The sequence below is a fragment of the Rhinolophus sinicus genome, chromosome 8, assembly GCF_057876585.1.
Source record: "Rhinolophus sinicus isolate RSI-liver-muscle chromosome 8, RSI-T2T, whole genome shotgun sequence".
Classification (NCBI taxonomy): domain Eukaryota; kingdom Metazoa; phylum Chordata; class Mammalia; order Chiroptera; family Rhinolophidae; genus Rhinolophus; species Rhinolophus sinicus.
The window spans coordinates 25,942,533-25,955,482 of NC_142508.1; the positions used below are offsets into that span (position 1 = coordinate 25,942,533).

Consider the following 12,950-nt stretch of genomic DNA (forward strand, 5'->3'; position numbering starts at 1 on the left):
GAAGGACTCTAATTCTCTTCCCTTCGAATCTGGGCTCATTTTAGTAACTTGCTTGGCCAATATAATATGGTGGAAGTAACTTCTGAGACTTCCAGGACCAGGCCATAAGAAACCTTGCAGCTTCCTCCTAAGTCTCCTGTAAAGCTGTGTGGTGGGATGCTTCCTCCGAAAACCCAGCACCATGCTGTGAGAATCCCGAACCTCATGGAGTAGCCAAATGCAGGCATTCCTGCCTGCAACTCCAGCAGGCCCCAGCAGCCAGCCTCATGATGGCCACGTGCCAGAGCTGTCCTGGGCCTGCAGCTCAGCTGAGTCTGGGTGACTGCAGCCCCAACAGACATTTGACTGCAACTACCATGTTTCTCCGAAAATAAGACCTAGCCGGACCATCAGCTCTAATGCATCTTTTGGTGCAAAAATTAATATAAGACCCGGTCTTATTTTACTATAATATAAGACCAGGTCTCGTATAATATAAGACTTATGTTAATTTTTGTTCCAAAAGACGCATTAGAGCTGATGGTCCGGCTAGGTCTTATTTTCGGGGAAACACAGTAACTGCATTGAAGACCCTACCTGAAAACCTCTAGTGGGTCCAGTCAACCCTCAGGACTGTCTAACACAAATAATACTTATTTTAAGCTTGTGTTTGGGGGTGGACTGTTACGTAGCAACAGGCAAGTGAAAAGCCATTATACTAAAATAAATCTAGGAATGTTTCAGATGAGAAATTCCAGGCTTCCAAGTCAAATCCAAGTTTGGACTATCCATGCTATTACCGGCCAAACCCTACCAAAGCCTCCTGCTAACCCTAGTTATTCTAGAAGTAGCCAACGATGACGGAAGTGGTAAATAATACCCTAATGGAATCACTGTGATATTCTAATCTACATTCATTCCAGTCAGGCTCACTGCTCCCTGAAGATATGCTAATAAACCTGAATCTTAACAGCCTGAAATTCTCACAGAGAAATGGAAAATTATTTTTCTAATTCCTAAAATTACATCAGAATTGGTAAAGAAACAATTCTGTTTTCTTTTTTGTATTTTTAAATTTTTATTAAATTTATTGCTTAATAAAATTATATAGGTTTCAAGTGTACAATTCTATAATATGTCACTTATATATTGCATTGTGTGTTCACCACTCAAAGTTAAATCTCCTTCTGTCACCAAATATTTGACTCCTTTTACCCTCTTCTACCTCCCCCTCTCCCCTTACCCTCTTGTAACCACTAAACTGCTATCTGTGTCTATGAGTTTTTGTTTATTTGCCTTGTTCATGTGTTGCTTTCAGTTTTATATCCCACATATGAGTGAGTGAAGTCATATGGTTCTCGACTTTTTCTGACTTATTTCACTTAGCATAATAATCTCAAAATCTATCCATGTTGTCGCTAATGGCAGTATTTCATTTTTTTCTTATGGTCAAGTAGTATTCCACTGTGTATATATATCTTCCAAAGAAGATATGTACCACATCTTCTTTATCCTAATCATCTATTGATGGACATTTTGGTTGTTTCCATGTCTTGGCCACGGTGAATAATGCTGCAATGAATTTATGGTACATATACCTTTACAAATGTTTGCAGATTTTGGAGGGTAGATACCCAGAAGAGGGAATGCTGGGCTGTATGGTAATTCTAGTCTTAATTTTTTTAGGAATCTCCATACTATTTTCTATAGTGGCTATACCAATTTACTTGTATTTTCCCACCAGCAGTATATGGGGGTTCCTTTTTCTCTACAATCTCTCCAACACTTATAGGTGTGAGGGGGTATCTCACTGTAATTTTGATTTGCATTTCCCTAATAGCTAATGAAGTTGAGCATCTTTTCAATATCTATTAGCTGTTTGTATGTCTTATTGGGAGAAGTGTCGGTTCAGGTCCTCTGACCATTTTTTAATTGGATTGTTTATTTTTTTGTTGTTGAGTTATATGAGTTTATTATATATTTTGGATATTAGCCCCTTACTGGAGGTGTTGTTTGCAAATATTTTTTCCCATTTGGTTGGTTGCCTTTTTGTTTTGTTGATGGTTTCTTTTGCTGTGCAGGAGCTTTTTTAGTTTGATATAGTCCCATTCATTTATTTTTGCTTTTACTTCCCTTGTCTTTGAGGTCAAATTCATAAAATCCTCGATAAGCCCAAGATTCGTAAGTTTAGTACCAATGTTTTCTTCTATGCTATTTATTGTTTCAGGTCTTATGTTTAGGTCTTTGATCCATTTTGAGTTAATTTTGGTACATGGTGACAGACAGCAGTCTAGTTACATGGTGACAGAGAGCAGTTTAGTTTCTTTCTTTTGCATGTGGCTTTCTAATTTTCCCAACACCTTTTATTGAAGAGGCTTTCTTTTCTCATGTGCTTTTTGCTCCTTTGTCAAAAATTATCTGCATATATATATATATATATATATATATATATATATATATATATGTAGGTTTCTGGGTTCTCAAATCTTTTCCATTGGTCTATGTGTCTGTTTTTCTGTCAATACCATGCTGTTTTGATTATTGTTGCTTTGTTGTATAATTTGAAGCCAGTGGGTGTGAGATCTTCAGCCTTGCTCATTTTTCTTAGAAATGCTTCAGCTATTGGGGTCTTCTGTGATTCCATATAAATCTGATGATTTTTTGTTGTATTTGATTTTTAAATATGCCATTGGGATTTTGATGGGGATTGCATTAAATCTGTATATTGCTTTGGGTAATATGGCCATTTTAACTATGTTGATTCTTCCAGTCCATGAACACAGAATATCTTTCCATTTCTTTGTGTCTTCTTCAATTTATTTTAATAATGTCTTGTAGTTTTCAGTGTATAGGTCCTTCACATCCTTTGTTAAGTTTGTCTGTAGATATTTTATTCTTTTTGTTGCAATTGCAAAAGGAATTTTTTAATTCCTTTTTTTGAAATTTCATTGTTAATATATAGGAATGCAATGGATTTTTGTACATTGATTTTGTATCCTGTAACTTTACTGCATTTTTTTTTATTGTTTCTAATAGTTTTTTTGGTGGAATCTTTAGGGCTTTCTATATAAAGAATCAGTCGTATGCAAAAAGTAACAATTTGACTTCTTCATTCCCAATTTGGATTCCTTTTGCCTGAATTCTCAGTTTTAATGCTGTAAATAAACTGGTAGTTATAATACCTCATTATTTTTATTTAATAATCTTAAAAAATGATAAGTGGACTTAGATGAGATGTAGTCAAGTTATCAATATACATGGAGTATCAATATATAGCAGTTTACCTCTAACACATTTGGACAATAATAAAAGTCTATATGCTATTTTGTTTGTGTCACCTGCTCCTGCTCCAAAAGATGACAAGTAAGACTTGTTTACTGACATGTTTCTGATATGTATCAGTTATGTGTGATACACTCCTTAACCTAGGAAATTTAATTACACTCAATATTTACCCCTATTAAGCCCACACATCATTCTACCTTAAGCCACAGTAGATTCAAATTTTAAAGAATGAGTGGTTAGTATATGTTAGGTTCCCTGCTACACTCTGGGCATGTATCTTCAATTGTTTTCAATTTCATTCAAAAGAGATCAGTGGTGTCTTGAATTATTAAACCATCGACTTTATTGAGAACCACAATGTAACACAGAATAGTGTGTTTCATATATGAACAGATATTATTGAACACTATTTTCTTAATTCAGTAACTGTTTGCAAGTTTATTTAAATATTTATTTATGTGACTATTATTCTCACTAATGTGGAAAACACTTGCACAAATAGTGTTTTAAGCAGAAAACTTTCCAGCTTCCAGCTGTCAGTGGCTTAAGCCAACTGGTCACTAGAGTGCTGTAACCAATTAGTGACTCCTGCCACGGAGGTGACGAGTACTGAGAAGTACACTGGGCACCCACCAACTCTGGCCCATTGCTCTAGTTTCATGCACTCTCCTCCCTTCAGATCTCCTAGTGTGCCCCGTCAAAGATCCCCACGATGGACCTTCTCCCCGGTCTTAGGAAGTGACATTTCCCTTTCTTTAACCCATCTTTCCCACTGCTGGGGTCTACCCTCCGCTCTGGTACAGATGTGTTGGCCCAAGAAGGCATCTTCCCCTGCCACCAAGAGTTCATTGGATAAGCAACAATTTGGGCCAGGAGAGCTTAGATGGTAGATTGCCAAACCCTGGTAGAATGTGGTCGAGTTGTGATCTGAATCCAGACAATTGAGCACCTGAGTCTGTACCTTGTCACAGCATCCAGCATGTGGTTGCTGCCAATTCTACAACGTGTATTAAACTGCATCTTTGTCTTTCGGTTCATAATTATCTGAATCCATTATTAATACAAGTAAAATCTCTACAGAGACATATTACAAGTTATTATTTTAGTACAGTAAATGTGACTACATTACAGGACTTTTAAATAATTCAAAACATGCATTTTTTCTAATTGAAAACACATTAATGGGTGTGTTAATGAATGCTTTATACTTATTAGAAAAATATGAGATATGAATACTCTTCAAAAAACAGGTTTAAAAAATGACCATACATTTTATATTCTTGCATTCCACATGGCCTCATATTAAAAGTTTAACATTATTTGAACATAACTTATTGCACTGATTATTATTGTTAAAAATATACATTATCAGTGACTTTTCTGACTCAGAATCCATAACAACAATGAATCCTATTCACATCCTGTGAAACTCCATAGGGATTCCATGGGGAAAGTTCCATATATGGTAATTTTTCTCCATAGACTGCCCACAGTTTATACAGGATATGAATTTGCTCCACTGTAACAATGAAAACAACAGATCACTGAAATCTCATGTGTAATTTCTGCTGAACAAACTACATACTGACAATCAGGGAAACCAATACTCAAGTGAAAATAACTAACCACTTGATATTTTTATTCTATTTCTGGACTAACAGAATAAGTATATAAATATCCAAAAGAAAATAAATTTCCTATCTTATTTAGTTTAACATATTCTCTTGATACTAAAAATTATGATGTCAACTATTAATAGTCAAAAGGAAATTTCACATAAAAACTTATGTTGTCAAAAGGAGAGAAAAGATTAGACAGTAAGACAAGCTGAAAATGTTATATGAGCTTTAGCTTCCCAGGCTCTTGTATCACCACGTCCCAACATAAATCTCTATGAGCTATAATTATTTTTCCATATTTGTGACTTTAGCAATCTATGTTATTCTACTTATCTAAAGTCATGTAATATTTTTTTTTATATTCTGTGCTCTGAGTATAGACAGAGGTAATTTTTTGTGTGTACACTTAAGTATTTATATTTTTGCTTTAAGCAACATGAAAGCATTTTAAATCCAATACAGCTAAATACTAACAGCCAGATTAAAGGTGTAGAGGGGGAAAAAATGGCTGAACTACATAATGAACTCTTAGGAAAAAATGGCTGAACTATGTAATGAATTCCTAAACTACGTAGTTTCATACGATAAAAATTAATAAAGGGCGAAAGAAAATACAGTACTAAAATGTCATGCTAAGTACTAAATGTCAAACATACTAAGCGAAAACGTGATACAATTATTTAATAACTAGGGCTTATATTGAAAAGTTGTCCAGTTGTGAATAGCCTTTTTGGAATGACCACAGTTACTATTAACATCTGAGACGCTTCACAGAAATTATAGCAACACAACAGATTAACCGAGGTTAATCTCACACATGATTAGTTGTCAACAATGGCCCCGAAATACACATTAAAAGGATCCTGATTCATTTGCTTCTCTCTGAAAGAGATGCCTGTTTAATTATTAAGTTTCTTGGTGACCTACTATTACTAGAGTATATTCATTTGACTATCTCCCACACAGTAGCTCAAAATTTGAGATCATTCTTTTGTCCTTGGAAACATGGTACCACACTCAATATTAAAACTGAAAAGCTGTCACTTTTAATGCATTCATCAGTAATGAAAATAAAAGGCAACAGCTGACCTTTTGGTGTACACCAAAGACAAATCATACATACCCCAAATCCTTTCTGGCATCTGGCTACCTACCCAAGGTGATGTGGGAATCCGGAGAATGGCAGGGAAGACTTGTGGGCCACACACCAGAGCTAAAGAGAACTGACAGCCTACCACATGCGTCCACCATTTCCCCTTCACCACTAAGCAACTAAACATTACTGCTTTCTTGGTAGTTTGGTGATTTCTTTTTCCCCTTTCATAGATGCATTAGATATTCTTTTTAATGTATTACTACTATAACAAAATTTTAGGGGGAGAAATTAAACGATACTATTTGCCCCAGGAGCATCCTGTTTCTCAAAAGGTAAGTAAGGTATTGCTCTCTTCACTGGACTAATAAAGCAGGTGCTTTAGAAGGCACATTAATGTGTCAAACCAGGGCAAAACTCCCAACACAGCACATCGTGAGCCCTGAAAAATTAAACATGTGAGGGGAGAAAGGAGGAGGACTGGGCCGGATAAATGATAATTGAATAACAGTTCATCGAACTTGAAGTATTGACTCTTCAGAGAACAACTGGTTTCATCAGGAAGGATGTAACCAAGTGGCAGCAACGCAAATCCAGTTTTCCTTACGCCACGAAAAATTAAATTGTTCTCCCCCTTTATAAAATTTTAAGAAGAAACTACATTTTTGAAATTGTGTGGAATTCAATTGATCAATTTGAAAATATCATTAAATCAAATTAAGCACCCAAAATATGGATTTTAATGATGACTCCCCTCAACAAAGCTTTACTGATAGTACTTTCTTCTTAAACCTAATTTATTCTCACCACAGAAATTAAAATTTTATTTCCTCAAAGCAGATAAAAAGCAAACATACTGATCCCATTTTTAGACATGGGAAATTTCAGCAGAGGAAAAACTCAGTGAAATACATCAAGATGGTAAAAAAGTTACAGAAGCCACACTTCCTGTTTTGTAACGATTAATCTACACATAACATAGAACACTTCCATTTCAAAGTGGGCCAAAATAGATTGTGGCCAAACTACACAACCATGGGAGAGTCAGATCCACTTAGTCAGAAAAAATAAGAGTGGCACTGTTGGAGACATTCACTTAAAACGATGTCATAAGATATTCACTAAAACAATGTCAGACAGAATTTATTAATTCTGTTGTCATTATTATGTAAGTCTTACTAGAGGAACAAGGGTGTACTCTTTCAGGTGAATTTTGTGGTCATTTCCAAGGCTGTTTGTGTGGCAGAGTGGTGGGGAGAGGGACTTTTTGGTATTTAAACCAAGCAATACTACTTCAGTGTGACAGAACATGTTATCATGTGATACCCTGGCTGATGCAAATTCCTGACCTCCAAGGTCTGAAACATAAAGTCAACTGAATCAATCCAGTACTTGAAAATGAAGACATTGACATTTCCTTCTCTTACAGGCAAAGAGCAAGGAGGAGAGAAACAAAATTTGGAAGAGCCATTTACACATGACTCTATGGAAATGATGTCAGAACAGTGACTACCTTCTGATGAGGAGCGGTAATATTGACTGGGAAGGCTGGTCACAAGTGAACTTTCTGGAGTAACAGAAATGTTGTTTCTTTATCTGGGTAGTAGTTCTATGAGTGTAAATATAGGTGAAAGTTCACTGAGCTGCACACCTTGGATTATGCATTTTATTGTATGTAAACCATACCTCAATTTAAAGAATGAAAGCATCCAGTACAAGTAAAGCACTGCAACCAGAATCAAGGGTAAGAATCATGAAATCAGAATGTTAGGAAAAAACTGACCTTTCCAAGTTCCAGCACAGCATTGTACACAGGGCATATTTATTATAAAAATTTAATAAGAATATCCCAGGGGGTTTGGAAGATCCCATCTGAACTAATTAGAGCTTCAAATGTGACTATTTTTCTAAATATTCTAAATATAGATAGTTTCAGGCTACATCATAGCCTTTAAAAGGTGGACATTAAAGGCCTAGAAAGCTATGCTCAAAACACAAAAAAATCTACTTGTTGTAACTCTGAGTATAGATTTAAGGCATCTCCTTATGTGAAGAAGGAAGTCCAATCTCAACACTTAACAATCACTGACAGTACGACTCTATCCACGGTCTTCTAGTGACAAGCAAGAAACAAAACTTAATACTAAGTAAAGTTAAAAAAAAAAATAAAGCCAGAAGCTTGTATGACGGCATTCTGTCTTCTGAATAGTATTCTGACTGTTCAGTAATCTGGTAGCTATGGAAACCAAAAGCAACCAGCAGTTTTCAAACATACCACATAGCACATGGGTGATATTAATACCAAAAGTCACGTTTGATGATCAACAAAGGCTGTTTTTGCCAGAATGGAGTTTATAGTTCAAGAATCCAAAGACACCCACCCTGAGTTTCAGCTTCCATTTTCAGCTACACAAAGTAATAAGACTAATTTTCCTTTGGTAGATAAATTTTCTGTCCATACCTAGGTTCCTACATTAACAAAATTCTATGACTGAAATGAAACTGGTAGGTCTTTGCCTCTTAATAATCTGTTTCCATTTCTAGGATGACAATGAAGGAGATGAAAAGTTTCAGCCTTTGGGGATTTTGATTTTAAGCTGGTTATTAAGAAATAAAAGACTCAGAAAGAAGCTTTGACCCTCCCCACTTTCCCGCCCAAGAGATTCAGAAGGAAGGATCTACCCCAGGAAGCAAAACCTGGGCTGGTCACATCAGCAGGCTGAACAGAATTCTGTGTGAGAGATGGGAGGGCATCGAACAGGGGCCTGTCTACTGGGTTACCCCGTGTCTGTCTCATTGCTTCTGGACTGCCTCGCCATAACTGACTTGCCACGTGTGTTCTGCTCTTCCTCAATTACCTGTAAGTCACCCATTCTCACTTCTGAAATCTAAGATTCCATTCCCCTCCTTTTTACTTTGTCCAAAATGGCATATATACCCAGTTTTACCTCACCATCTTCGGAATTGTCATGCTTATGTGAATTCCCCATGCACATGTATTAAAATTTTATTTTTTCCTATTAATCTGTCTCTGGTGATTTGGTTATTAGCCCAGCTAGAGCTTAGAAGGTGAGAGGAAAAATACCACATATACCAGGGGTGCCAAAAAACATGTACACATGACTTGTACTCATCTTTTGTTATCGGTATATATTGAATATTACAATTTTAATACAGCTTTTTCCTTTCTTAAAATGTGTATACATTTTCTTGACCATATATACATATATATTCCCCCACAAGAATAATTCCCAATGTACAATTCAGTGAATTAGAAAAATATTTTTAAATTATTAGAAAATAATATTGTCACATGTTGAATAGGACACTGCATTTCATTGTTAATATACTTTGACCTTGATTAGGCAATGTAGTAATTTCAAAAATGGGAAGCTACCAGAAACAGCAAAAGAAATCAACCCTGAAAGAAAGCCAATCAGGAAACAAAAGAACTGAGGATTATAAACTCTCTTGAAATACTAGTATTCTGGAATAATCACCTAGCTGTGTACAAATGTGAAGTCACACTGATCACCTGAGATCAGAAGAAGTCGAATTATAAATTCCTAAGAAATGTGTTTCTTACATTTCTGCCCTAGCCCTCTACTCCTCTCAGAGACAGCATCCTGCCAATTTTTAATGTTCTAGGCCAGCAGGTTGCGTCTCTTCAGAAATTCTTAACTGTCACCTTTGCTCATAGACAAAGACCAAATATCTTGCTGAGCCTGTACAGCTGCATCGACAAGTCATATTATTCTACGTCCAACATTAAATAATCCTCAAATTACCCAGGCTGGTCGTCATTTTATAAATCCTAGTTTTAGCTGCCTGCAAGTGCTGTCCAGCCCAGCCCACTGTGCAGGCCTGTCTGCACCAAAGCAATTTTGTTGTATAAGTTTTAAGACAGAGATGATGCTGCTGGACAGGACACTGGCCAGCATATCAAAATTGAAGGCACTGTGCAAAAAAAAAAAAAAAAAAAAAAAAAAAGAAATCCATCTTCAAAAATAAAGCATATTTCTTACTCTTTTATAATCCATATAAAACGTCTACTATATTTTTATAAAAATAAGGAGGAAGAGGTTATGATGATACTTTTATCCTTTTAGATTAAAAAATGTAAGCCCTTCTTTTCTTTCTAATAAGCACTATCATCTCAGGTGCTCCCAGGATCTATTTCGGGGTTTAAGGATCATTTGAGAACCCACAACAATAGATCCGTGACAGACATGATCCCATCAATTAACACTTTCTGGGAGGCAGCCTGGATTCCCGGGTCCTTCCCTCCTCCTGGAGGCCTGGCTGTGAACACAGTGACATCTCTGGCCTTAAGGATGAATAGCCCATCTAAGGGGGAATCCCTTCCCCAGACCAATTTCTTTGTAATTAGAGTCAAATACAAAGCCTGTTAATGACCTAAGGCAAAGTGATATGAACTCCAAGCCAATGAAACCATGACAGGAAGCAGATTTCTCAACAGCAAAGAAGTGGGATCCATTTACTTACATGAAGATTCAGTGCCAAACATGGCTGGCTCCAGAGGCTGCTTTAAAAAAATTAGAAGAAAGGGAAAAAAAGGAAGGAGGAAAAGGCGAGTAGGAGCTGGAGAGATGAGCCTCTGCACAGCAGGGGTCACGAGGACAGACAATGCAGTCCAGGCTGTGTCCAGCTGCCAGATTCTCCTCTTACAGGCTTCAGTGTTGTCCCGAGTGACTGCAAAGCAAGGTCTCCTCCAGCACCAAAAACCAAAACCAAAGAGCTGCTTCTGGAAATCCAATAGGGAAAGACAGGCGACGTGGCTCTGCAGAGATGCAATGAGGCAGGTCTGGCAGCAGCTGCCACAGAGGATACTGCAACCCCAGCCCTGCCGTAGCAGTAAGACAATAGCAGGGCTCATGCAGACACAGCTGACGTCAGAGCCCTGCACGGACGGACTGCCTGCGAGTCACAGGCTCAGGGCCTGGGGGAAGCAGCGAGCAAAGGGGAATGCCTTTGTCACAAAAACGCAGGAGATCAAGAGCCACGTATATAGTCCCCTCCTGACAGGTCTTCATCCTGTAATACACCAAGCACTAAAAAGAGACCTCAACGAAATTTAAATATTGGCTTCATAGCAACTAACCACAAAGATACGCAGATCAGGGTTCTTGGTTTTAGGCGGCAAGTAGAATTTTTCAAGGGAATTAAGACTATCAGAAATGAGAAGAATAAATAATTTACCTTTAAAAATAACTGTAGAACTCATTGTTTTTTCTCTGGGCTTATGGTAGACTGACAGATCAAGGGTGTACACTCAATTACAAATATGTGAAGACATGCATACTATTGCACATACATTTTGGGCATATAAACACACAGCTGTAACAGGCACACAGTGAGCACTCAAATTATTAGGTATTTTGCAACTATTTTTCAAATGTGAAAAACCACTGCTCTAGGAACCTACCCTATTCCTTTTGCCTTATTTTTCTTCATTTTTCCTAATGAGAATTCCCACCATTTTCCAGAGTAACTCAGTCATTTTAAGGCTGTGTGCACACACCTGTGTCCACCTATGTGCAAGGGGGCACTTATGACCAACAAACACAATTCCTTTTAACCTAGCCATGCAAAGAAATAATTGAAGATACGAATATTTTGTCTCTTGACTCACTTGACAAATAAGTCTTCCTGCATTACTTTCACTCTCACATATTTGGTTTAAAAAAATGAAAAGCTAGAAGTATACAGACTTCTATTAAAACGTCTATTAGTACAAGCAATGAAAGGAGTCTTGTTTGAATGCTTTAAAAGTACTGAAATGTACAAAGTGTGTGCATATGTGTACTCCCATAATCCCACACTTTTTAAAATATATAAAGTAGGAAGTTTAAGAGCTCGTTTCTTCTCCATTCATTCATCCAAAGTGTATATTTTTCCAAATATTTTCTTATGTTTACAAAGACATGTCTTTATATAATATAGCTTTAAACATTAAATTTGTATATGAATGTGGAACTGAAAATTACCATCTAAAATATCATTAATAGCTTTTCTGGTCAGTATATGTAGATCCATCTCATCCTTTTAATGGTTGAGTAATATTCCATTGTGTGGATGTAGCATAATTTATTCAAGATAATTTGACCTTCAGCTAACTGAAAATAAGAAAATGCAATGATGCTACAGAAGCTAAAGAACAAATATTTTGTTGTAGAAAAGAATAACCATAACTAATATTTACTGAGTGTTTACTATGTGCCAGATACTATTCGAGAACTTTACGTGTATTAACTTACTTAATCTTCATAACAGCCCTACGAGGTAGACACTGCTATTATCCACACTTGATAGATGGTGAAATAATTTGCCAAGGTCACGAAGGTAATAAATGAGAAGCTAGGATTCAAACCTAGCCAGTCTGGTTCCAAAGCATATGTTCTTAACTACTCTTCCATAATGCCTCTTGAGAAATGAATACATAATTACCAAAATTATATTATAAGAATTCAACTAAAATAAAGGAAAACAGAAGTCAATTAAAAATGGGGAGGGAAAAAAAAACCTTCAAAGAGAAAGGTCACCAGAGAAATCTAAAAATGACAGGAAGGACTGAACTAAAAACCGCAGGAATTAAGAAAAATGTGTATCTCCCAAAATAATCAGTCAGGTCATCAACCAGGGGAGAATATCAATAACGGTGCTGAGATATACCTGTAGAACTTGGAAAGGGCAATATACTTCTAAAGGGTTGAAACCAGAATAAGATCTAGTTTAAATAGCAGACCAGATACTGCACATGAACGGACACACAAATGGTAGATGGATGTGGCCATCAGAAAGGCAAGAAGTAGAATGAGAAAAGATCCCTGGGTAAGAGACATTTCCCACCAGAAGCCACACAGTCTAGATGCAATAACTGCTTTGCCAACTCACTGATAAAGCTTCTTTGTTCAGCTCAGACGTGAGGGCATATATACGCATACACACGTACA

At 36.7% G+C, this 12,950-nt stretch overlaps 1 protein-coding gene across 9 annotated transcripts in view; it reads right to left on the bottom strand.

Annotated features, from left to right (window-relative positions):
• The window catches only part of ST7 (suppression of tumorigenicity 7), a 253,061-nt gene that overhangs the window by 174,696 nt on the left and 65,415 nt on the right, over nucleotides 1-12,950 (bottom strand). The window contains exon 1 of one of the 9 annotated variants that reach the window (XR_016021958.1): nucleotides 10,483-10,964. The exons of 4 other annotated variants lie outside the window; for them this stretch is intronic. Coding sequence is in view for 4 of the 5 variants with exons in the window: in XM_019743202.3 (XP_019598761.3) it covers nucleotides 10,483-10,873 (391 nt within the window). In the remaining variant the exon portion in view is untranslated. Of the gene's footprint in view, nucleotides 1-10,482; nucleotides 10,965-12,950 lie in introns of those variants that run through there. 4 more of the 9 variants (XM_019743202.3, XM_088799961.1, XM_019743205.3 and 1 more) reach the window with 4 other exon arrangements.